This window comes from Protopterus annectens, chromosome 1.part0 (genome assembly GCF_019279795.1).
Source record: "Protopterus annectens isolate FY-2018-M chromosome 1.part0, PAN1.0, whole genome shotgun sequence".
NCBI classification, from domain to species: domain Eukaryota; kingdom Metazoa; phylum Chordata; order Ceratodontiformes; family Protopteridae; genus Protopterus; species Protopterus annectens.
Genome location: NC_056725.1, coordinates 69,088,814 through 69,116,313, shown reverse-complemented (window position 1 = coordinate 69,116,313; position 27,500 = coordinate 69,088,814). Strand labels below are relative to the sequence as shown.

Sequence of the window (27,500 nt, the reverse complement as noted above, 5' to 3'; positions counted from 1 at the left end):
CTCAAAATGGTATTTATCTCTCTACCCAACATCCATCCAGTGAATCAGAAAATGATGACATTTTAGGGGGCGTGGCCAAGGATGAACACAGGATAGCAGCAGATTTCTTCAGCTCCACCAATTTCATTACATTGACAGGAATTAAATTACTTAAAAAATTAATTCTTGAAGTAATTTTCTTTCTAAATATGTTTGTTTTATATAGTTCTTGAACTATGTCTAAAAAAGAAAGGAAATCTTAATATTCCTGTCAGAAATTACTTTGGAAATTTTCCTGTCAGTTTATCAGTCTGAAATGAGTTCCAGTAAGACAAATTCTCAATACTCCAGCGTCAAGAAAGAACTTCAGTCTCTGATAATTATAGTCCAGCAACTTACTGCTAAGATGGATAAAATGGATACTAAAATAGACACTTTCATAGAAAAAACTACAAAACAAATAGACTTGTTACATATGGACCTGCAACAACAGAAGATCCAGATGACAGGCATAGAAGAAGCTGTGAATGACATGGAAAATAGAATACAAGAAGAGGAAATCAACATTGAGTTTCTGCTGAAACAAAATACACATTTACAAACAAAGCTGGATGACCTGGAAATATATCTAGGCGCAATAACATTAGGATTTTTGGACTGCCAGAAAATATTGAAGGTAACAATATTACTTCTTTTTTAACATGGCTCCCTAAAACTTTAGATTTACCAGAAGCATTCTCTTTTGGCATCGAAAGAGCACATAGATCTATAGCTAATACTAACTCTAACAAAAACTATCCTAGATCAGTTATAGTTAGATTTCTATCATCTTTTGATAAAGAGATGATTCTTAAATCTGCTTGGGCTAAAGCTCCTGTTAAGATTAATGAAACAACTGTGCGTTTTGACAATGACTATTCTTCCATGGTATTAGCTAAAAGAAAAGTTTTTCTGCCACTAATAAGGGAGCTTAAAAAAGCACAGTTTAAAACATACCTTCTGTTTCCCGCCAAGCTTAAAATCTTCCTTCCTGATGGTCCTAAAATTTTCGATGACTTAGACTCTGCTTTACTGTTTATCAAAAAAATAAGATTTTGGAAAAAATAGAAGAAATGGAATGGGCTAGTCCTTCGTTAAAGAGACTGGTAACTGAAACTTCGTGGAAGACTTCAGAGAAGAAGAAGAGACTAAAAAACAAATGATTTGTACTATGTTTTTTTTTTCTCTCATCATTTTATTTTATTATTAATCTTTTTAAATATAGTTCCTGCATTTCCAAGAAGCAACAAATATTTTGAAAAAGATTTAATCAAAGTTATTCTCTGTGTGCAAAGAAATGTTTTGTTTCATAACTAGTCAAAATATCTGGAGATTTAATGGCAAGCTGTGATTTAACTTTTTCATAGGTTCATAGGTTAGTACTAAGCTAACTGCCCTCTGGGCCATTTTAAGCCTAGCCAATTACCCCATGTGAGAATCAAACCCTGCACCTTGCGTCTGCAAGGTAAACAATTTAACCATTATGCCAACCTCCCACCCCTGTTTCTCTTTCTGAAGAGGAAAAATAAGGTCAGTAATTTGATACATTTTTTTTTCCTTTAAAAGTTTATATGTTCTTCAAATGCTACTCCTAATTATACTTTCTTGATTACACTGCTTATGCTTGTTTGTAAATAATCTGTCATGCTTTAACCAATAATAATTAGAACTAAATAATAGTAAATATGTTTTATTTTTAACTCTATTAATATAAACAGTAAGTAACATTCTATTGTATATACTTCTTATAGCTTTCTCTTACATTTTTTTTATTTCTGCCTTACACCCTTTTACTTTCTACTCTTCTTTTCTTTATTAATATATAGAAATGCTTTTGATCATATAGACACAGTAAATAATAAGATTTGCATAGGAGTTGAGTTGGGACAAAAATGTTGAGTTTTGTTACTTATTAATAATTTTGGGCTTGATTTCACTTACATAGAGTCTGTAATAACCTGTAGAATGCATTGTGAAGGTTTTGTCATGTTTAGATGCATTTACACTGTTAAATGAATGTTTGTCACTAGTTTTTAATAAGTTTCCCACCAAAATGTTGAGAGATAATCTGGGATGTGGGCTGTCTCATGCACAGTGTCCATGAGCTACTTCAAAAGCTTCAACTCTCAGAATTCTCAGAGAAGCTGAAAGCAGCTAGTCTCAACTTTGACCTAGATATCACACTGACACATCACAGATACAGGAATAGCAGATTAATAATATGTGTTAAAAACCTATGTCCCAAATATATACATTACTATAACTCATTTAATTCATCTGATTGACAAGCATAAATAATTTTATAACTCTATACTGGAAGAAATTGTCGTGTGATATATTTTAAAGCAGTAGTATAGCATGTTTGTAAAATCTGGTTACTAAAATGTGTTTGCTGTGCATTATTTTGTATAAAGCAGACAGATTTATTGAAGGGGCAGCAATGTAAGATGGTGCTCAGTAAAGATACAACTCAGTGAGATCAGATGTGTGTGTGTGTGTGTGTGTGTGTGTGTGTGTGTGTGTGTGTGTGTGTGTGTGTGTGTGTGTGTGTGTAGATATGTATATAAATGTTTCTGAGAATCTGCTTAACTATGAAGTATGATTTATAACAATTTCTATGAACACAATATTTTATTCTATTGGCAATAATGAGTTTGAGTAAATGCTCATATACAAGCAATTCAAGGTTTTTTTGGAAGCTGTTAACTGTATTTACATGACAGAAAATAGATGCATCCTAATATATGTAATGTCTGAATCATATTAGCCAATGTTTTTGATTTAAATGAATGTTAGAACTTATTTTTCTCTCCTCTTGATTTCTAACATCAAGATTATTTGAATGCTATTTGCATACAAGTGTTTTATATTACATGGATGTATATAGTAGTATGAACAGTTTAAAAAAAAAGGGTTTATTTTAGTTTATATGATGCTGTTTTACCAAATGTGTAGTCTTGTCTTGCTAGATAATTGAATTGAAAACTGTTAACTTCAGTTAAATATAACTAGTATTAAATTGATAAGGTGGTAGCTGACGTACTGCTGCTTAGGGTAGGGGGTTAACTTGAGTGGTAAATACTACTCTAAGTTGGAGTTTACAACTCCAGGCTGGATGCAAGGTTTAGTCCTTACATTATTTTCACTTGTTCATTGTTATTTGTATATAGTTTTGACATCCACAATATATTTTGTACATTCATTGTCACTACAAACAAAATTGAATCCTATCTGAAATCCCATAAGAGATTCAATAAATACAGCTATATTTAAAGGTACACCTAAAGGAGGAGATGTAACATTACTTATCTTGTTATTTTGATCATAAGATTCTTAAGTTTTAAAAATGCCAAATGACATCTTTAAAAGGAATTTCTTCATTAATGGATTGAATAATCCATGTAAAAGGGCAAGCCTAATAAGATACATTAATTTACATAAGGCCAACTTAGTCTTCCTACAAGAAACCCATCTCTTGAAAAAAGATATTGATAAACTAGCCACAAACAAATATACAGTATTGGTTAGTTCAGAGCACACTCAGAAAAAAAGAGGAGTGGCTATTTTACGGAATAAAAGTATGCCCATTCCTAAAACCATTAAGTCTTATCAGGATGACAAAGGAATGTTTTGTATGGTTACAATACAAATTAATTGGAAGACTTACACTTTAATTAATGTATATTGGATACCTGGAATTGGTATTAATACAGTGAAACATCATCTTGATAAGATCATATCATTCTCTATAGGAGATATTATTTTAGCTGGTGACTAATTGTATAGTACATGAAAGTGATACTACCACTATAGGAAAGAGAAGAATTACATCTAATGCAAAACATTTAAAGGATTTTGCTAATTCTTATCATTTGAATGATATTAATAATCAGATAGATTCAAAATCATTACCATACACCTTTTTTTCTAACAGATACAAAACTTATTCAAAAATAGATAGGGTCTTTATTTCTAACCAGATGGTAACAGATTTAATTAATTCCAAAATCATTTCATGTCCTATATCTGATCATAATTCAATTGTTTTTGAATTCATGATAAAAAATACTCAATGTTCAGATCAAAAGGATACCAGCATTCAACTAAAAGACTATAAAGAATATATACTTAAGTAAAACATTTTTAGACATAAATAACACTCCTGAAGTCTCCATTGTTTATGTTTGGGATGCCTTAAAATCATATCTATATGGACAAAGTATCAGATGGTATAATAATAAAAGGAAATCTTGGGATAAGGAATTGTTAGATATTCAAAGCAAATTAGACTCTTATAAACATAATAATAAAGAAAATATTATGGACAAGAAAGTTATTGAAGAAATAAACAAACTAAATGAGAAATACAAAGAAATTTTAACTCAAAGTTAAAATAACTTTAGAGAATACAAGTTTTGTCTTATTCAATAAGCCCCAAATACTTACATAGACTTAAAAATAAAACAAAAGGTTGAATAAACAAAACCATATCAAAGAAATCTTTTCTCCAAGGAAAAGAAGAATGTTTCTAGTATACCAGAAATACTAGATGAATTTAGAAATCACTTTCACAAAATTAACCATAATAATATTAACATGGAACCTAAAGATAAAATAAAGGAGTTTATAACCACAAATATGAATAAAAAGCTTAATAAACAACAGATTAAACTATTGGACAAGAGTATTTCATATACAGAAGTTATTACACAAATAAATAAGCTTAAATCAAACAAAGCACCGGGTAATGATGGTATTATACCAGAGATATATAAAATCCTTTCTAAAAATACATATTCATTAATACATAAGGTTTTATTTTGGCCCAAACTGAGTTAATAACCCCCATCTTGGCAATATACATTTATTTAGCCAATTTTAAAACCTAATAAAGATCCAACTAGATGTTCTTCATATCGCCCATCTCATTACTTAATGTTGATTATAAAATGTTTATGAATATCTTTGCTGATAGATTGAAGACAATCATTCCCGGCATTATAGATATAGATCAGACAGGCTTCATTGTAAATAGAAATACTTTTGATAATATAAGAAGAACTTTAACATTAATAGATTTTGCAAATAGGAAAAGAAAGATTTAACACTTATTAGTCTTGATATAAGTTTAGCATTTGATTCAGTAAGTTGGGACTATCTGTTTACCTTAATGAAGTGCACAAACTTCTCGGATGCATTTGTAAATCTAATTGAACATTTATACAAAGGAACGTTGGCTTATATTAAGGTAGGAACATATGTTTCACAAAAATACCCATTCTTAAAGGTACAAAACAAGGATGTCCACTTTCTCCACTATTATTCACTTTAGTAATGGAGCCTTGGGCTAATTTGATCAGAAACAGTACTGACATAGAGGGTTTTGAAATAGATGAAAATACAACATCCAAAATTCAACTTTTTGCAGCTGATGTTCTAATTACATCAGCAGGATCTAATTCTTCTATACAGTCTCTATTTGACAACATGATGAATTTTAAAAGTATTTCTGGTTTAATATTCAATGAAGAAAAAACTAAAATGCTACCTATATATATATACACGAAAATATTCTCATTAGTGATTTTACTAAATATGTACCCAATTCAGGTCGGATAACTTATTTAGGTATAATACTATCAAAAGATATTAAATCTATTATATATAATAATTATAATACCTGTTTTCTTAATATACAAAATCTTTTTAATACCTGGAATAATATGTTTTTTACTATGGAGGAGAGACTTACAATTATTAAAATGATAATATTCCCCAAGATTTTATACTTAATACAATCAATAATACTTCCACCTACAAAAATAATCATCAAGAAACTGAACACACTAATGTTAAATTTCTTATGGGCACCTAATAGACCTAGGATTGCATTAAAAAAACATACTAATAGCTGGTCTCAAGGGGGTATTTCTTTTCCAGACTTTAATTTATATACTATCTCTTCTATTGTAAAAGTTATTACTTTATTAATAGATCAGTCATATGTCACAAAATGGAAAGATTATTGGGAGCTAATTAGTATACACTTCATGAAAATCTCCTTAACACAAAAATATGATTGTAAATAACTCCATGTTATGGTTACTAAAGGAATTTTGTACTTCACCTATTACACCTAAACATATGGTTTGTTACCCATTAAATATTATTATTAGTTATTGTAACTTTATATTCATGCACCCTAAGTATAGGGAATGGAATTTTATTGCATTTCCTATAATGTATACTCAGGGTATGCTTTTGTCATCTACTTCTGAAGGAACTCATTTAGCTATAGATAATGATCTAAAGTACTGGTATCAGTTGATATCTGATAATAAAGTTAAAAATCTAGATTTCTTAAAACAAGAATTTGTTCCAAGAGAAACTTGCTGGTTAGAGGTTCAGACCTTTAGACATCTCATTAATGGATTTAATGTCTATAACTGTTAAAGAATCTATTCCAACACTGATTGATTACTTGATATTAAATTTACAACATAAAGTTTCTGATAAAGGTAAACTTTCATACATACATAAAGTTATCAGACAAGAAACTTTTTACAGTGTAGATTCGTACTGGAATTATTTCACTTCTATTAATGGGGACCCACCAAATCAACAAGATAAACAATATATATTGGAATCTGCTTATAGAACTACGTCTTCCATTGTCTGGAGACTTTATACATGGAAATTTTTACATAGATCTTTTTATACACCTTTGATGATGAATAAAATAAATAATAAAGATAATCTATATAAGAGATGTAATGTAGAAATTAATGCTGACTGGGCTCATATGTTTTATGACTGTATAAAATTGAAAGAATACTGGAAGTCAATTAATGAATTTTTGCAGGCTCTTTTTACAGATAATTTCATTATTTCTAAATCTCTTATATTATTCAACACACCTGTACCTCAAAGTGTTAAAAAGTTTAAGCTTCCCTTGTTATGGTCTATTCTAGCAGTGGCTAGGAAAATAAGAACTAGAAATTGGATTTCAGATACACCTCCTTCGTTCAATGAATTTAAAAATGTTTAGTGTGCCATATGGAAATAAACACAATTAGGACTAGAACAAACAGAAAAACATCTTATTTTATTGTATGGGATAATTTACAAAATTTGTTAAAAAAATTTTAATTTCAATAGCATGGTATTTTAGTTTAATTAATTGATCTGATTGTAGTGGATGTCTTTGTAAATAAATACTTTAGTTGTTTTGTTGAATATTATAATAATACCTATTTTTAATTACTTGTATAAAATTGTTATGATATTTCTCTTATATGTTAAAACAATAAACCTGTTTTGAAAAAAAATTCTCAGTAGCTCACAGAAAACAGCATATTCCAAAAGAATGTGGTTATCGGTACATAAATGCATACATCCAAAATATTTTACGAACTTAAACTTCCCCTACCAACACAACACTTGCTTACATATATACCAATTACCAACACTTCAAAAAAGAAGTACAGAAAAACTCTGTGCAAGTTTAAGATATCTAAAGCACTTCTAGGACTAAACAGCCTTAAGGGTTAAGCAGCGTAATTCAAACCAAAAAAGCCTCCCGAGTCCAAAGCACCAAAGTGAAACATTTTCTCAATCTCCAATGACCCCTTCAGTACTTCTTTGTTTATGTATGCACAAGCACTTAAATGAAAAGACCCAAGACCCTCACCCAGTGTCTTTCTCCATTCCTACCCGGTTATCAAATAAAATAGATAAAACAGATAAATTATACTGGCTGCACAGGCTGCAACTGTCTGTAAGAAGACAGTAATATATTTAACATCCGTACCACCACCAAGGCACTGACAGCAATGGACAGATTTCACTTCTTCAAAGAAGAAGAAAACTGCAACCTTCAATCACTCAATCTTGATTGTGAGGAGTGGAACAAGAACTAAGAAAAGGCACGGTAACTTAGGTCAAACACAAGCAACTGTTTAAACTGTCATTTTCTATACCTGTGTGACCTGCTGCTGAACCCTGACCAGACTTCACTATTAAGTCAGTCAGGCAGCAGGGAGCCAGACCAGTGCACCTGTTTGCAATATAACCCAGTCCCAAGAATCTGAAGTTGAACCCCCCCCCCACACGCAAGTGGAAGACATCTAAGAAGTCAAGCAGCACCATAGGCAGAGCACAACAAACAGTGAATTATCAGATCTTAATATCAGATTTTAATTACAAAAAAAAAAAAAAAAAAAAAGGTGTTTCACTTATTAATGCTTGCTACTTGCTAGCAAGCCAGGACATACATAGAGTCATTACAGGATACAAAGGTGGCGGGGGGGGGGTGCCCCTTCCCCCTTGCTCTATGGTTCCGCCGCCCTTGCTAGTATCCTGAGGAACTGTCTTGCAAAAGAGGGACTGCTGAGAAAACTCTAGATAAACTTCAAGAGTCTGAAATGTCATTTTTAGGGAAGACTCGTGAAGGCAGTTCAAAAACACAATCCTGCGAGATGGACTCGTGAAGGCAGTTCAAAAACACAATCCTGCGAGATGGACTCGTGAAGGCAGTTCAAAAACACAATCCTGCGAGATGGACTCGTGAAGGCAGTTCAAAAACACAATCCTGCGAGATGGACTCAAGGAGGATTTTGCAACATTTCTCTGAAAACCCAGACTGGTCAGAAGTAACATAACCCATGTTATAAAGTTCTGACATCTGGACAAAGACACACCCATGTTATAAATTTCTGACATCTGGACAAAGACACTGCATAAATAAGTAAATCATCCAAATAAGGAAATGTGTGAATACCATTTAGTCTACAACAAGCAATGACTGGAGCCAAGCACTTTAACACCCTTGGAGCAGCAGACAATTTAAAAATGTAAAGCAGGAGATAACATGACCCAGAAATAGAGAACCTCAGAAACTTTAAGGAGTCTGTCTATGGGAATATGATAATCATCATCCTTTAGGTCAAGTGTTACCAAGTAACTGTCTGGGGAATGAGAGGTAATAGGATCTGGAAGGTCAACATTTTGAATTTAAAAATGAAAGCTCTATCATTGGTTTGAGTGGCAGTAAAAAGTTTTGAAGAGAGAAGGGAAGCAGTGTCATGTCTGTGTATTTAAGAGTAAGGAACCAAAAAGTATATTTGAAATGGCCTGTACTGGGAAAACGCCTAACCTTTGAAAACTTAAGGCAGTATTGTTCAGTTCCATGGCGAGTTAGATATGAATATTGACTATGGAAGGTTTATCGTTGAAAAAGTAAAGGGGTAGCCTACTATAACACAATCACTCACCTAGGATGCTAATTTCCAGTCTTTCTAAACAATCTAATTCTTGACGTCTTTAGAGATCCAGGGGCAAGTCTACTTGATCGATTTGGCAAACAGGAATAATTTCTCACAGCTACTAAAAAGTATGTTGCAGCAGCTTCTAAAAGACAAGTTAGCACCTTGTGACAAGAAAACTGAAGTGCTGTTCACAATCTGCAGTACACAGGGTGAAGAGGTACTTGCAGGAACTGTACAATTTAAAAAAAATATCTGTGATTTCAGACTGTGGAACAGGTTCACAGAAGGCTTTCAAATGAATGAGATAAACGAAAGCACATTAGGATCAGGAACCATTCTTATCAAACTGTAAAACCAAGAAATGCTCCAATAAAAGCACTGATGCTCATTCACACCATAAAACCAAGACTTAATTTAGCCAGCATCATGGAGTACAGGGATAAAGCCTTGACAATGATCCAGATGACCTGGTTCAGCTTGCTGCTAGAGAATCAAAGGTGCTGAGAGGGATGGATGGGTGTTCCTATCTGGGAGGGTAGGCTTTCATATATCCCCACTCCCAAACCAGAAATGTGGTCCATGAAGAGGGGTGTGGTCCTCTGATGATTCTGGGATGGGTGTCCATGAGGGGGGGGGAATAACAGGGTAGGGTCATAAGAAAAATAAATAAATCCCTCCTCACAGAAAAATTTCCCACAAGACCCTCCAAGACTCCCTTATGCTTCATGACAGCCCCATTCTTTAAATAAAATCAGTTAGTCTGGAAGATGAAAGGGGGTTCTAGCAGATGGAGCCAATGAATGGTGGCAATGGGGTAGAGATGAGAAAGAATCAAGCAAGGGGGAGAAAAGAAAATTTAATGTATACTGGAAATGTATTAATCTAACTAGAAATCTGTTAAAAAAAAAACAGATGCCAGTAGAACAGTAGAGTCTTGGAATTTAGAGGAACTATGCTCCTTCCTTTTGTTTTTTTTTTTTTTCACATGCCACATACCAAATTATTTGTGAAGACCACCATATTCAAGTAAAGGGCATTATTCTAGTTGGTCACAGGAGAAAAGCAAAAAGCAGTAGTGGAAAACAAGACATTTTAGCCAACACTGTGCACATCTTTGCCATGTCAAAGCAATTACTCCATGCTATCAATTACTCACACTAAATGAGTTTTACATCTATCATATTACAGTAACTCTGCCAGCCAACCTAGATGCAAAGGGACAGCTGGCACCTGAAAAAATAGAAAACCAGCACATGTACTCTGACTACAGGTATGTGTGAACAGGCCAAGGTCTGTCACATTCTCTCCTATGTTTAACTGCATAATTCCATATCAAAAATGTATTGAGGTCAAACCAAGTGCTGCCCTTACATATCTGAAAGTGGGCCTTGTATGCATGTTGAAATCCACACTCCAATACACACTAGCAGAAAAAACAAATAATTACTGAATCTTTGAACAAAACATACCTTTAGCCTAAACCAGGCAGAGAGGGAGCCAGGATATGATCCTCCAAAACAGATCCACGTGTTGTTCCTCGTCAGATTGTACTGCTGAACTATGTGGAAGTGGAATGCTGCTAGGTCTGCCAGCCTGCAAAGGGTGCACATAAAATACAGCAGCAAATCAATGTACAGAAAAAAAGTTACGTACTCACCATAACGTTCCATCTGTGTTATTTTAATTCATCCTCAACATTTAGGTTTGGATCAGACCTTCTGATCCGACTCTGCCATTACTATAACTTGTGGTAGCCAAAAAGTTCTTGAGTTCCTAAATGCAGCAACCCCCAACATCCCTCAGATCTTATTTTCTGAATAGGAAATGTAACAAATATGTTAAATAAATTGCTTGGTATAGAAAGCAATTAAATGGAGATCAATCTAAGAACACAGGTGTCCTTATGAACTCTCGTTCTTCCATGAAACATATATGAAAAGGGTAGGACACTGGAAGGAAGGGAGTGGAAGACTGAAATCTGATGGTGTCAATTTTCATGCAGTCCTCAACAGTTGGGATAGGGTCCCCAGCTACCTGAAACCCTGGGTGGACTAAGTATATTCCTTTGCACAGCTGAACCAAAAAACTGCTCTTACCCTCGAGACCAGATCTAGTTTGTAATGAGTAATAAAAGGTACTAGGATTAGCCCAAGTTGCAGCTGCACATATGTCTATGGTACGTCTACATAGAAATACTGATGAAGTCACCATGGATTAGTTAAGCAGGCTCTTAAAAGTTCTGGTAAACATATATCCAACATACTGTAGAGAAAAGATATGCAGTCGGTAAGCCATCTTGCCAAAGTTACCTTTGTAACTTATTTACCTATTTTGGAATCCATAAAGGAGATAAAGCCAGTTGCTCAGACTAACTTCTTTTGTTCTATGCAAGCAGAAATATAATGGTCTATGAACTTAAGTGCAACATGATGTACTCTCCTTTTGTTTTCAAATTTTGGAAAGACAGGCAGATTAATAGACTGGTTGATGTTGAATTCTTGACACCACCTTAGAAAGGAAAGAAGAGTTGTTTCATAGTGTTACTCTATCCCTATGAAAAAATCAAGTAGGGAGGTTTACAGGACGATGCTTGATGGCTGAAGTAATGACCACTAGAAAAATTGTTTTCCAGGTCAGGAATTTAAGATCACATTTTGCTGCTGGTTCAAAGGGGGAAATTATGATATGCAGTTCCAGAAGTAGGGTCTTTACAAGTTGGTCTCAACAGAAGAATGCCTTTCAAGAAGGCCTTACAAAGCAGAGATGAAGCAAGGGAATAATCCTCAAATCCACTGTTGAAGTTGGAGATTGCTGCCAACTGAATTCTAATGGTTGAGGAGCTAGTTCATTCGTTGAAAATTGTCAACAAAAAAACTCAAGAACACTTTGTACAGGGGCTGAAAAAAGGGTAAATGTTTCTGATCCACCCAAAAAACAAATCTCTTCCATTTACTTCTGTAAAGTTTCTTTGTAGAAGCTTTTATGGGAAGATAAAAGTATATGACAAGACAGGGGATGACAGCAGCACAAGTTGTCTGGCTATTAATGGAAGTGAAGAAACCATGCTGTTCACTTTATATCTAGGTGAACCATTCCTATCAGGTAAGACAGGAGGTCTGGAATCAGATTCAGAACCCAAGGTGGCTAAAGTAGATGAGGCCAACGAAAGAGGAACCACATCTGTCAAGGCAAGTAAGGTGCAATATGGATGACTTTGCTCTTCAAATTTCTACAGAAAGCTGTCAGGTTGATCAAGGGAGTCAGGGGATAAACATGGAGACTGGGGGGGGGGGGTCGTGGACCAGAGCATCCCTCTGTTTTTAGCCAGGAGGGAGGATCAGGGCAAAGAAGCTGCTACACTTGTTTACCGGAGAAGCAAAAAGATTGCAAGGCTGGCCCCATTGACGGAAAATCATTTCTGTAACTTTCACATTGAGAGACCACTCGTAAGGTAGTAGTACAGACCTGCTCAATTTCATCTGCTATCATGCTGACTTCCCCAGAATATGCATTCCTGTCAGAAATTGGTTGGATGAGATCACACATCAACACACACAGTCTGCTTCTCAACACAAGGGCCAAGAACTGGCTCCTCCTCCTTTGTTGAGGTACCAAACTATTGACATATTGTCTTTCTGAACTGAAAATATCCTGAAAGGGAGAGGGTCTTGGAAGGCCTGCAACTAACAGCACTGCTGTCATTTCCAGGACACAGATGTACATGTTGGCCTCTGCAGGGGACCAAGTGTTGTGGACCATTTTCCCCAGAAAGTGCCCCCCACCCAATCTGGGAGGAGTCTGTGGTCACCATGGCCTTGGGATGAGAGAGATTCAAAGGATGGCCTTGTAAAACCTGGTCTGATCAAATTCAAAGGCATTTTTTGCCTCCCTGAGTAATTCTTTATTTGGGCTGGTGTTCGTTGATAAAGAATTGAACATTGTGTTGCTAGCATCCATTGAAAAATTCTCATGCGAAATCTCGCTACGGGAAAAATGTTGTTACCATAACGTTTCATCTGTGTTGTTGATCTTGACTCATTCTTGACTGTTAGGTCTCAGTTCCATCCTCGGAACAGACTACAATTGTAACAAGCTCGTGCCAGCCAGAAATTCAAGTTAAAGCTACCCATAGTGCCTCTCTTCCCTTCTCCTCAGATCGAGTTTTGCCCATAGACGTAAAGGTAGAAATAAAAGTAGCGGCTTTGTCTGAGCAACTATCCTACTACAATACCAGGACTAGATCCGAACTTCCAGGAGTCTTTGGAGGGGGTTGCAGCGTGGGAGGTCAAGAATAAATGAAGATCAACAACACAGATGGAATGTTATGGTAAGAACACAACTTCTCTATCCGATATTCCTAATCTTCATTCATTCTTGACTGTTGTGAGAGTCCTTAGCTATTTTATGTCCCAGGAGGCCCTATGGAAGGATATTCCGGAGCACCATAGAGCCAAAGGATGCTCTTCCCCTGGAGACCATATCCAATTTGTAATATGGTAAGGGTATGCAGGGTAGCCCAAGTGGCCGCTGCACAATTGTCATCCATAAAGGCTCTAAAATGGAAGGCTACTGAAGTGGCAACTGATATGGTAGAATGAGCCTCGACATATTGATGGATTCAATTTATTTTGGTCGTAAACAAAAATGATGCAATCTCAACCATTTTGATAAGGTAACATTGGAAACCAGTTTGCCCAGTTTAGTGCCTGAAAAAGGACAATAAACAATTGGTCTGATTTTCTAAACAATTTTGTTCTATTCAAGTAAAAATGTAACTGTTTGTGCACATCCAACAAATGTGAGCAATATTCTTCCTTGTTTGAGAAATTTGGAAAAAAAATGGTTGGTATACAGTTTGGTTAATGTTAGAGTCAGATGCAACCTTAGGAAGGAAAGAGGGGTTGCTTCTGAGTGATACTCAGAAAAATAATGTATGGACGTTTCACACACAAGGTTTGCAATTCTGATATTTTCCTGGCTGATGTAATGGCTATCAGGAAAAGGGTCTTCCAAGATAAGAATTTGATATTGCAGGTGGCTGCTGGTTCAAAGGGTTGATGGTTTAAATTTTGTAAAACTAATGTAAAATTCCAAGGTTCGGTGGGTTCTTTAAAGGGTGGTCTCAAATGCAAGACACCTTTCAAAAAGGTTTTGCAAAGGCGATGAGACATTAAGGAAAGATCAAAGCCATTATGATAATTGGAAATCACAGCTAATTGAACCTTAACAGTAGAAGCTGAAGCTCCTGACTGGAAAATGGTTGACTATTCTAAAACCTTATCAAGTGAGGCTGTAAAAAAGTATTTTCTCTGCAAGAGACCACAGCACAAATCTGTTACATTTACTCAGATAAAGTTTTCTGGTTGATGCTTTATAGGAAGCCAGAATAATCTTCTGAACTGGGAAAGATGAATTTTTCTGCCTGGCAATTTAGTGGAAGTGGAGGTACCAAGCCATCAGCTTGAGACTATATAGGTTTGGATGGACCATCTCCTGTGGGTGGGACAGCAGGTCTGGGGTCGGGTCCAGAGTCCATGGACGGTGAACCAGGTGAGGCCAGAGAAAGGGGAACCAGACTTGTTGGGGCCAATAAGGCACAATGAGGATTACTTTGCTTCTCAACTGTTGGGCCTTCTTCAAAACTGGGGAATCAGGGGGAAGGGTGTAAAGGCGTAAAACAGCCCAGGGGCCAATCATGTAGAACAGCATCTCTCTGCCTTCCCCTGAGGTGGGGACAGGGCAAAGTAGCTGCTGCATTTGTGGTTTATGGGAGATGCAAAGCCTGACCCCAGCAACAAAAAAATCTTCACTACATTGGGATTGAGAAGCCACTCGTGAGGCAGGAGAATGCATCTGCTCAGTTTGTCTGCAATCATGTTGGACTGTGCACCATCAGAAATCTGTTGGATGCCATCACCCATTGCCACATTAAGACTTCCCAACATAAGGGGTACGATCTGGTTCCTCCCAGTTTGTTGATGTACCAGACCATTGCCATGTTGTCTGATTGGATAGCAATTGCCCCCGAAGGGAGGGTCGATTGAAATGCCTGCAACACTAGCAAAGCCCTCAGTTCTAGGACACCGATATGCAATTTGACCTCTAAGAGAGGGACCACGTGCCTTGGACTGTCATTCATTGAAAATGCCCTCCTCCCAATCATTGATGCATCCGTGGTCACTACGGCCTTGGACTGAGCAGGGGTGAAAGGGCAACTCCATAGCTCCTGTTCCAAGTTAATCCACCACACTAGATCCTGCTTGCATCGGTTGGTTATGGGGATTAACTAAGACATCAGGGGGTGCGAGAAAGACCACTGTGATGCCAGCAGCCATTGGAGCAACCTCATGTGGTACCTTGCCAATGGAACTTGAGTGACTGTCGCAGCCATTGACCCTAGAAGTCATAAGACTAAGCTAAGCTAGCCAGGACTGTCGCAAGACAGCATCACTTGAAGCTGTGATCATAACCTTTGTAACCTGTGAAGAGGTAGAGCAGCCATAAAGGAATTGGTGTTAAATGTTGCTCCGATGAATTCTCTCTCGTGTGAGGTGACATCTTTGACTTCCCAGTTTATTGAAATGCCCAAGTACTTTGTAAGGTCTAGGACACAAGTCCAAGGCATGAAGTAGTAGATGCCTGGTGGGGGCAGTGAGGAGCCAGTTGTATAGAGAGGGAAACACACTGAATCAGTGTAGCCTTAAATGAGCTGCAACCACTGCCATTCATTTGGTGAACACCCTGGGGGCTGTGTTGAGACCAAAGGGCAGTGTGCGAAATTGGTACTGACTGGCTTCCAGCCAGAAGTGGAGATACCCTCTGGAGTGTTTGTCCATCTTTATGTGATAATATGCATCCCGAAGACCTGTAGAGCACATCCAAACATACTTCACCAGAAACAGAAGGCTAGACTGTGCTGTGACCATCTGGAATTGGTCTGTCAAACTAACTTGTTCAAGGCACTAAGGTCTAGAATTGGCCTCTAGTCCCCTGTCTTTTTGGCACTAAAAAGAATCTTGGGTAAAATCTGGATACTGTTTGTTCTGGTGGGATTGTATGGATGACTCTTTTGAAGCAGCTTTTGAATTTCTTGTCCTGCCATGTCCCTCTGACTGGGTGGAACATCGGGGATTTGCCTTTGTGGCTTTGGATAAAGATTGAAGGGGATTTGATAACCTCTGGAAATTATCGTTTGCAACAAGGAATCTGCTGTTATTGAGTGCCAGGCTAAGTGCTGCAGAAAGAAGCTTCCCAGATTGCCTCCAGAGGTAGGCAATCTGACCACTCAGGAATGCTGGTAGGGTTGTCCAGAGAAGGAATCCCTTGAACCCTGGTTATGCAGGCCCTCTCTGCCATAAGGGGGGGATCTACCAGATGAGGTCCTCCTCTGCCCCACGTGTGTCCTGAAAAGGCCCCTGGGACTTCATGAACCACATCTTCCCACTCCTCAGATTCCTAGAGTAAGTTCATTGAGGAGTCAAAAAGTGTACGCCAACAGCAGAAAGGGTCTTTCCATCCTTCTTACACCTGGCTAATGTGTCTCTGACTTTGGGGCCAAACAATGAGGTAGCATAACCAGGACCATTGATGAAAGGAAGACTTAAAGGGGGTCCGCCAAACCACACATGTGCATCCAGGCTTGATGCCTAATGGCAATTACCTGTACCCATTGCCCTGGCCGTCCCTTCGGCTGTGTGAGCAATAAGCTGCATGGACCAGTTGGATATCGATTCTAGGGTTGCAAGCTGGAAGGCAAATTTATCGCATACCTCGTCAGACACTGCTCCTGCCAAGGTGCCAGAGAGCTCAGTGATCAGGTCCCTCTAAGACAAGTAAAATGTACCAAGAAGTTCAATGACCATATGGCAAAGGTAGTTGAAGCATAGACCCACCTCCTAAATCAGACCATCATCCGACACTACCTGTTTCGAAGATGAACATTTGGACTCTCCTCTAAAAGTTCCTTCTTTGTGGCTGCCGCTGCCACCAGCATAGCATCTACCACTAAGCCTTTAGACCAGCGAGTCTGGTCCTCTGGTGCAGTAATAATTTTATCTGGTCTCCAGGGGAATGGCTCTATAGTATCAGGGGCATTCCAAGATCATTGCACGATGAACTTGACCAAATCAGCAGGTGGGGTCACCCAAGAAGTAGAAGGTCAGGCAAGGAAAGCCTACAAGAAAACAGATTGGAAGGCTACCAACCCTTCCTCCGAGCAATCACCCCTCTGTTCCAAGATTTCCAATATGTCTCCAAAGGAGAAATCTTCAGGGGCTGACTGTAGGGACCTTCCCCTTCATTTTATCTGTATCCTCAGTGAAAGATTCTTCTGGAGAATCCAAGTGCTTCCTCTTTACATGACTTATTACAGGTGGCTCCTCAGGGGAAGGTCTGAGGACTCCGAAGAGATGGTACCCTGCAGTAGGATGTGTTGCTGCTCCTGGGCCCACTGTCCCAATGTAGTAGACTGACAGCTGTGAGCCAGAGGATACAAAGATATGACATTCCGATGGAGTGGATGCCAACTGTGAGCCTGCTGAGGCAAGCGCTCTCCATAATCTGAAGGGCATTCTGCCTGAAGAAGGATGCAAGCCCAAAACAGAGAAGGAATATTGGAACTGGAGTCGCACCCCGCTCCAAGTCCACCTCCAAAGAAGTAGCCCCGAGAGGACTCCCTGTCAAAGCAACCAGAACCGTAGATGGCACCACAGAAAAAATTGGTGCCATACAAGGGATTCTGCAGCCAGCAGACAAGTCACAGTCCCATGGGTGGGTCAGCTCCAATTGAGCTGAAGTCCACAGAGTGGGTTCCAGGACAGAGGTGAGATCCACCATCAGTACAGAAGAAGCTGGCACTGGGAGAGGCATCTGCAGCGAGGGCTCCAAATCCTGCAGGAAAAGCTGAAGGAGGAAGACTAGTTGGAGTCCTCTGAGAAAAAACTTTGGCTCCAGGTAGGAGGGAGGTCTTAGATGGGTTGAAATACCTCTGACCGCCAAAAGCTGATCCACCAGTCTAACTACATCAAGCTCCAAAAGGCTCCTGGTGGAACAGACATCCCCCCCTAAGGGAGATTCAGGGAATTCAATAAAAGGGCTGTGCTGCTGACCAACAAAGCGGTCAACAGATGGGGAATAGAGTCCTGGCTATGGGTTCGACCTTCAGCAAAGAGGTCTACTGACCAAAAGCTTGTTTTTTTTTTTGGGGGGGGGGTGACTACTTTTATAGGGGAAACTATTGTTGGTGCCGAGAGGGTCTTTGGTACTGTTGAAGGGGTCTGTACCATGGTAACTTTCGTCGGTTCCATAAAAATACAGGGCAACATGGAAGGGAGCATAGATTCAGGTGCAGAGACAGTTGCCTGTGCCAATCTGGATTCTTTAGACTTCGGTTCCGAAGAAACATGGCCCTTGGACGATTTCAGTTCCTGAGATTGAGGAGACATTGGGACTGACTGGCTCCTCTTTTTTGGTTCTCTCTCTGCCTCAAAGCCTCTGAAAAAGCTTTTTGTAACAAACCTTTTAGCATCAATATGTTGCGATGCTCTGCAAGGATCCAGGCACTAAAACCCTTACAGAGCTCACACGGAGACTGAATTTCTAAGTGTGGCATTCCCAGACAAATGCAGGAAAGATGCTCATCTGAGTTGGGCATCTTTCTGCCATATTTGTCACACTGCTTGAAACCAATTGTACCTTTTTGTTTCTCAGCCATTGTAAGGTAGACTATAAAATGAACAGCCATTCACGTACATCACCCACACCAACAGTGAAATCAAGGCAAGTTAAGGAAAATATTTTTAAAAGGGTACCAGCGATTAGTAGCAAGAGAAATACCCAGAAGGGGTAAGTCGATGAAAGAAAGGGGGAAGAAAATGCCAACAATGGTACTTGAGAGATACCAGAGGTACGAGGGAAGGGAGGGGCCTATACCAACTACAGTAATTAAGAAATGCCAAGAGACTGGTAAAAACAGCACTCTCACAGAGAGCCACTAATTAGGGAATAGAATATCAAACAACCAAGAAATATTAAAGGAAGAAATATATTGATAAAAATAAACCACATAGCTTGACAGCATGGCCTGATATGTCCTGAAATGCTACGTGACAAACGAGATTGGAGGAGAAGGGAAGAGAGGCACTATGGGTAGCTTTAGCGTGAGAGCTTCTGGCTGGCACGAGCTTATTACAACGGCTGAGTCAGTTCTGAGGATGGAACAGAGACTCAGTCAAGAATGAATGAATGAAGATAAACACCACCAAATCTAATATTATGGCAGCTGACATTGACCCCAAGGCTTGAAGAATCATTCTGGCCGGAATTTTTGTACTGTGAACTATTTTACTGACCTGGAAACTGATATTTTGCACTATAGCTAGAGGAAGAAAACCCATTGCTGACAAAGTGTTGAAAATGGTTTCTATAAACTCCAGCAAGGTTCTAAGAAAGTTCTAACAGAGATTTATTGTAATTTATGGTAATTCCTAGAAGGAAGCAAATCTGGAGTACCTGATCTCTTGCTCTTATTGGCAGATTCCTAGTCGGGGTGGTGATAAGCCAGTCGTCTAGACACAGAAACACACAATTCCTGCAGTCTCAACTGAGCTGCTACCACTGCCATGCATTTGATGAATACCCTGGGGGCTGTGGCGAGACCTAAGGGCAGGGCTCTGAAATGGTAATGACTGGCTCCCAGCTGGAAGCATCAAGTACCTCAAAACTTTGACTGCTGAACTGATTTGTTCAAATTGCTGAGATCCAAAATCTGTCTCCACTCCTCTGTTTTCTTTGGTACTAAAAACAAATCTTGAGAAAGTTCCAGATTCTATCTGGTCTGGTGGGACCTCTTGGATGACTCACTCTGAGCAGCTTTAGTATTCCTAGTGCTACTGCTTTCCTGTGATTTGGTAGAACATTGGGAAATATTAGTGAGGATGGATGTGGACAATAAAAGGGAATGATAACCTCTGGAAAGGATCCTCTGCACCCAGGTATCTTTTGTGATATCAAGCCAGGCAGGGATAAATGACCCCCGACTGCCTCCAGAGGGGGCAATTGGGCCTCGTTCAGGAGTGCCGATATGGTCTGTCCCAGAATCTCTAGACCCTTCGTTTTGTAGGCCACCTCTGCCATATGGGAGGCGTCTTCCGTTTGAGTCCCCCCATCCCCAGCCTCTGGGGAAACTGCCTCCATGTGGAAGTTGGAAAGGACCTTGAGATTTTTTGAACCACATGTTTCATCCTCCTCATGGATTTCTAGAAAAGGTCCTTTGAGGGGAAAAACATGCAGCAGCAGAGAAAGTCTTTCCATCTTTTTCACATCTGGAGAGAGTATTCTTCACTTTGGGGTTGAATAAAGAAGTGGATGAAAGAGGACTTGAAGAGCTCTGCAGAGTCACATGACTGCATCCAGGCATGCCTCCTGAGATGCCTGAACCCACTGCCTCAGACACCCTCAGCTGCATGAGAGGGAAGCCTCATGGAAGAGTTAAAAAAGGACTGTAAGGTTGCCAGCTGTGCGACCACAGAAGCCTGGGTCTCACCAATACTGGTCCCTGAAAGAGAACTAGACAGTTCTTTAATAAAGTCTCTTTGCAACCTAGTAAAATATGCCAAATAACTCAGCAACCACAGCAAAAGGTCACTTAAGCATACACACCACTTCTCAAATCTGTCCAAAGCCCTCAACTCCTCAGAGGGATGGGGACTGGAACTTATTTCCACAAATTCCATTGCATCCACAGGTGCACCCTTACTCCAAAATTCCCATCCTGCCAATAGTGTCAGAATTTGATCTGGTCTTTTAGGGATAAATTCAACTGAGTCAGGTTACTTCCACGTCCGCTTCAAGATCGAATCAATGAGCTCATCAGCGGGCAGAGTTACCCAGGAGGTAGACAAGCCAGATCCAAATGTTTCCAGGAATACCAAATTCCTCTGGAGGAGGACTGTGGGAGGACCAACCACTTATTTGTTTAAGGATCTCTAGGATGTCTCCAAATAAGATTGGGTGGTAATCCTGAAATCAGTATCCTCTGCGATATATTCCTGTGTGGAATCAAGTGCCTCCTTTTGCACTTTCTCTTCCGTATTACTTCTTTGGTGGCATGCTCTGGAGAAGCATCAGATGAGATGGTGATACCCTGCTGGGTAACCTGGAGTGTTTGGACTGGCCGCCTCTGTGGAGTCCAACGTTGAGGCTCAAGGAGCAGAGACGCATGAAAACCTAAAGGGAGATCTGAGGGAGAGAAACTGTCCGTCCTGCTAAAGTGAATAAAACACTCCACAACCTCAAACACAGAATGCCATGGGAAGAAAGACGCTGATGGAGCTGAGAAGACATTTCCACCCCATCGACTCCCTTTGCCCTGAAGGCAGTCCACCCAAAGTGGAGATTGGAGACTAGCTGTACAATACAGAGCATCCAAGGGACAGAGGCTGCTCCAACAATTTTGGAGTCAACTCCAACACCTTGGATCCAGCAGAGACTCTACAGCTCCGAGAGTCATCCAAGGCCAAACTTGCCAGAGCACTCCCAGAAGGATTACAATATCCTCGGACCAGACACAGCTTTGTCAGACCTGGATCCAGGGGCTCTGAAATGGATGGTTGGATCATAGAAGGAGCCAATAGTGGAGGGGTAGTGTGAACAAAGACTTTCTAATCCAAACAGGTAGGAGCTGGAAGAATGCTCATCTGTATTTGCAACAAGAGAAATCTCATCATCCTATCCACATCAGCTTCGGTCAGACCCCTGAAAGAATGAGAGGAGGCTCAGGGAGATTTTGAATGTTGTCTCTCCATAAATAGGGATGGTAACCTGGACAGCACAAGGTTGATGGTGGGTGGATATTGGATCCAAGAAAGAGGTTTCAGATCAGAGGTGGTCAGATCCAGAAAACTCGTGTGACTGAAGATGGCTTCAAAGAAACAGCCTTTGGATAGGTTTCTTTCTTGGAGGTTCCATCAATGACAGTAGAAGAACCAGACAGTCTCTGGAACCTTTTTGAAGTAGTTTTGTTTTGGTGGTTTAAGCTCCAGTAATTGCTTTACAAAATGTAGTAGGCAATAATCCCTTCAAAATTAGCAAAATTAAGCTATCAGCAATAGCACAAGAATTGAAATTTTTACAAATGGCACAATCCTTGTTCAGATTATCTGAACACAAACAATATATACAAAGCATGTGCATCCGAAATAGAAAGCTTATGTCCACTCTGCTGACATTAAGGGCCTTTCTCTTTTTTGCTAATATAAATTTTTTTTACAAGGATTAGAAAGGTAGGGGGGAAAAGTACCAAAGGTACTGTAGAATACACAGGCATGTAAGAAAGTTAACTAGAAATTATAAAGAAAAAAGGGACAAAATTACCAACAATGGTAAGCAAGAATACTGTGTAAACAAAGGTACAAGTGTGGAAAAGACAAAAGAAAGATTATAAAAGCGAAGAAAAATATCACTTGAATGAATATAATTCGACAGCTATGGATGACCACGTCTATTCCACAAAAACGGCAAACGAGATCTGAGGGATGGTAGGAGTTGGTGCATTATGGGTAAGGAAGGAGCTGCAGAACTTTTTGGTTACCACAAGCTATATTAACAGCAGAATCAAATCCGAAGGTCAGATTCAAAGAAAACTAGAGGAATGAATGAAAATTTGCATCATCAGATCAATCAATAAATGCAAATAACTCTCCTTGCTAAGAAATGAAGCACCATCATTTATGCTGCTTACCTGTGGTGTAACATATGGAAACACTTTCACACACAATTTACATAAATCCATTTAAAACTTTGGACAAACGTGTAGGTTTACATTGTGCCACTCCACTGCCACCTCAAAATGACAGAAAAGGGTTTGAATCCAGCAGGGATGCACTAGCCATTTTTCAATGCAAACATACGATTTTTCTGTAGTACAGCTGCTTTAATGAAATATGCAGGGATCACACAAGAATACTTCAGACAATTCTACAGGACATAATTTCTGAGAAACTGCAAATCCTCCACATCCCATTAAATCAGATAACTAAATAAATTGCCAAAAATCAAAGCAAACAAGTACTAGTCAGTAGCAAGCCAAAAATGTTTCACTTTCCACCATGAAGACCACCAACAAGCTTGCAAGTCTACATTAAAACAAATTGCACACATCTTTTTATAACAGTAAAACTAATAAATAGGAAATGAAAAAGAGTAGCACACAGGAAACCTCATAAGCACTGTGATGATGTCCTTCAAGGATGCATCTGCAGTCATCACATATGGGTTGTCCTGCCTCAGGCAGCCCTTCGGTCAGCCGGATTCCAAAGTCTGGGTCCGGTGTCGGCTGATGTCACACTTTCCCCGACGTCAGAGCGTCTGGGGTATAAAAGCATCAGCAGATGCCATCTTCCCCAGTCTTTCTTGCCGCGTGGTGCCCGAAGCAGAAGCAGTTCGCAAGTGCCGGTCGGCCAGCTCCTGTAATTCAGCTACCGAAGACTTCAAAAAGCTAAGTATCCCGTTGGGGACTCTCTCTTGCCTCAGCCGATGTCCGATAAAGTTAATAATTGCTTAACTTGTGGGAAACAAATACTTCATAAGGATTTCCACTCTTACTGCCTCCCCTGTCTAGGCCCAGATCACGACGTCTCGGCCTGTTCAGGCTGTGCTTCCTTCAACCGACGAACGCTTAGACGTCGGAGTTTGCAGAGGAATTCTTTGGGGCTAGTTTTGCTTACAAGATGCCGGAGACTCCGACTTCACATTTAGTTAAGAAATGGAAGGACAAGGACAGACACACGCGGACCAAGGTTTCGGCTGAAACCACGGCCAGGCCTACCGCGAGTGTCTCGGCTGAAACAAGAGTCCTTGGTACCTCCGATTACCGAAACCGCGCAACCGACTACCTCTGCCCCGGAGGCCCCGGCAGAGTCGGTTATTGAATTACCTACTGAAACTGGTGTCCTGGAACCTTCCGACACCATTCCCTTAGACAAATCTACTCCAGCACGTGGCGCAGCCAGGCCCTCCTGCATCCATGTCTATTAAAGCATTCTCTAGGGCTAAAGCTGCTAAACACTCAAAAGCTTTGCCTCCCAAGGTTACCCCCTCGGGGACCTTCCACTGGTTCACAGATTCTAAGTTTAGCAGAGGATCTTATCTCCTTAATTAGGGGCTCTCAACCTCACCCGGACAGGGGCTCGCAGCCACCTCCAGACAAAAGGCCCAGGGTTGAGCCCTCTGATCCCCACTCATCAGAGGAGGCCTCTGATGGTTCTGCTCTCTCAGACCACCAGGAGGAGGCTTATTTGGCCTATGAGGATTCTGATGCTGAAGAATCTATTCCCTCGGCCTCCCCTCCTGAAGAGTTTTCCTTTGGAGAGACACTACACACTATGAGACAGCATTTTCAATGGCAGGGTCAGGAATTCTCTGATTCCAGGAAAAGATTATGGACCTTTTTACATTTGCCTCAGCACAGACCTTTAGCTATACCTCCCGTTTTAAATGTCATTGATGATGTGTACTCTGACTCTAGTACAGCCCCGGATTCTCTCCCTCCGGCTCCTGCCAAACCTGATAGGTACTACAGGTCCCGGACTCGCATCTTCACCTGTACAAGGCCCACTCTGCTGATCAAGAAACTATTTCCCAGGGCCCTAAAGGGGTTGCAGCTGTCACCGCTAGAAATCCTCTACCCTCTGAAAGGGAGTCCAGAGCTTTAGAGAGATGGGGTAAAAAAGTGTATACTTCTGCAACTCTTTCTATGAGGGCATTAAATTGTCAATTTCACATGATACAGTACCAAGAGTATTTGTTAGATGAATTGCATAAGAAACGGTCTTCATCTGAACCCCTTGATCGCAAATCCCTTCAGGATCTGGTACATAACTCCCAGCAGGTTAGTAACCATTTCTTGCAGTGTGGTTATGATGCATTGGAAGCTTCATGTAGGTCAGCTATGACAGGTGCAGTCATACGTAAGCATGCTTGGTTGAAGGAACAATCTCTGCCAGACCATGTTAAAGCTAAGCTTCTGGATGCTCCTCTAGAAAAGCAAAAATTATTTGGTTCCACAGCTCAAGAGGTCTTAAAGAAATTTGAAGAAAAGGCAAAATCTGTGCAAACAGTCAAAGATTTTCTGCAAGTCCAACCACCAAGATTCAGCAGAAATTGGCCTACCAAGAATTGGTCCTTTCCGGACTCAGAAAGATTTCAGAGAGGCAGAAACAGGCGGGCCAGAGGTAGAGGGCAAGCTAGAGGCTCCTACAGAGTCAGTCAATGGCAACCTCCCAACCAGAGAGGTAGTGCAGGACCTACAACTGCTACACAAGGACAGACTCAATGACTTTGCTTTGACTCCGCCGACCAGGGCTCAATTAGAAGCACCTTTGGGCGGAAAGCTTTCTTTAAACTCAAAAAATTGGCACAGCATTACAAGGGACACATGGACACTGCAAATAATAGACAAAGGATACAGGTTCCATTTCCACACACTGCCAAAAAGAAAAGGCATGCCAGACCTGCCACCAAATCAAAGGGCAGAGGCTTTGAAACAAATCTCCAACTTAATACAAATGAAGGCTATAGAAAAGGTTCCTCTTTCAGAACAAGGCCAAGGATTTTATTCCAGACTATTTCTTGTTCCAAGAAAAGAAAATCAATGGAGGCCTATTCTTGATTTGTCCTCACTGAATACTTATCTCATTGTGCCAAAATTCAAAATGCTGACTTTACAGCAACTCCTTCCCATGCTGGGCAAGGGTCCTGGCTGGTGACTCTAGACTTCAAGGAGGCATACCTGCATGTCCCTATCAGACAAAGTTGCAGAAGACACCTCAGATTTCTTGCAGGGTCAGAGCATTATCAATTCTCAGCATTGCCCATTGGCTTATCCACTGCGCCCAGAGTATTCACGAAATGCCTGGCATCAGTGATTGCACACTGCAGACTTCAGGGGATTCAAATATACCCATATCTGGACGACTGCCTTATACAAGCTGACAGCCAACAAACTTTGTTAAAGGACTTGGATTATGCCAGCCACCTACTACAGGCCTTGGGATATACAGTCAACATTCACAAATCAAGACTTGTTCCATCCCAAAGAATAACTTTTCTGGGTGCGGATCTAGACACAACCACCCAAATGGCCTTTCTCACAGAAGAAAAACAAAGACAACTACCGGATTACTTCAAGAATCTGACAAGACAAACTCAGCTGACTGCAAGGAAAATCCTGCAGACCCTGGGTTACATGGCATCTTGCATTCTTCCGAGTCCACAAGCAAGGCTGCATATGAGAAAACTTCAATGGTACCCAAGGAGTTTATGGACTCAGCACAGTCACAGCTTAGAAACTTTGATCCCACTCATTCCATGCCTCCAAAAGGAATTTCTGTGGTGGGTTCAAGCCTGCCAGTCGAACAGGGGGCTGCCCTTCAGCAAGCCAAGAGCCAGCCAAACCATTACTACGGACGCTTCAGACCAAGGTTGGGGAGCACACATGGAGGGCAGATGTATCCAAGGACTATGGTCACAAAGGGAGCTACGCATGCACATAAACCAAAAAGGAAATGCTGGCAGTGATGCATGCAATCGAGGCCTTCAAACCTGTTCTGCATCACGGCCACCTACTAATAAGGACAGACAACACCACAGTTATGTGGTACATAAACAAGCAAGGAGGCACCCATTCCTACCCTCTTTGCAGACTGACAATGAATCTATGGGAACTTTCCTTGAAACTCAATATACAGCTGCAGTCCCAGTTTGTGCCAGGGAAAGACAATATACTGGCAGACAGCCTAAGCAGAAATATCTTGGATGCACACAAATGGATGCTGCACCCAGACATCATCTTACTCTTAACACAATCATGGGGAATGCCGGACATAGATCTATTCGCCTCCCACCACAATCATCAACTGAAGAAATTCTGCACAAGGACATACCACCCACAAGCATGGAAAGTGGACGCCCTCTCTTTCAGCTGGAGAGCTCTAACAGTGTATGCATTTCCACCTCTCCCATTAATGACCAAGGTTTTACTGAAGATCAGAACAGAGCAGCCAAAAGTGATTCTGATAGCTCCAGACTGGCCAAGACAGCACTGGTACCCACTGTTAAAGACCATGTCACATACGAAACCATGGCCTCTTCCTCTATGGCCTCTTCTACCGACACAGAACAATTTCAAAACTCTGCATTCCAACCTGAAAACCTTGCAAT

At 40.1% G+C, this 27,500-nt stretch overlaps 1 protein-coding gene across 1 annotated transcript in view; it reads right to left on the bottom strand.

Annotated features, from left to right (window-relative positions):
- The window catches only part of LOC122811990 (thymus-specific serine protease-like), a 276,765-nt gene that overhangs the window by 77,056 nt on the left and 172,209 nt on the right, over positions 1-27,500 (bottom strand). Inside the window, exon 5 of the mRNA XM_044084235.1 lies at positions 10,754-10,877. Within this exon, the coding sequence (XP_043940170.1) occupies positions 10,754-10,877 (124 nt within the window). The remainder of the gene's footprint in view (positions 1-10,753; positions 10,878-27,500) is intronic.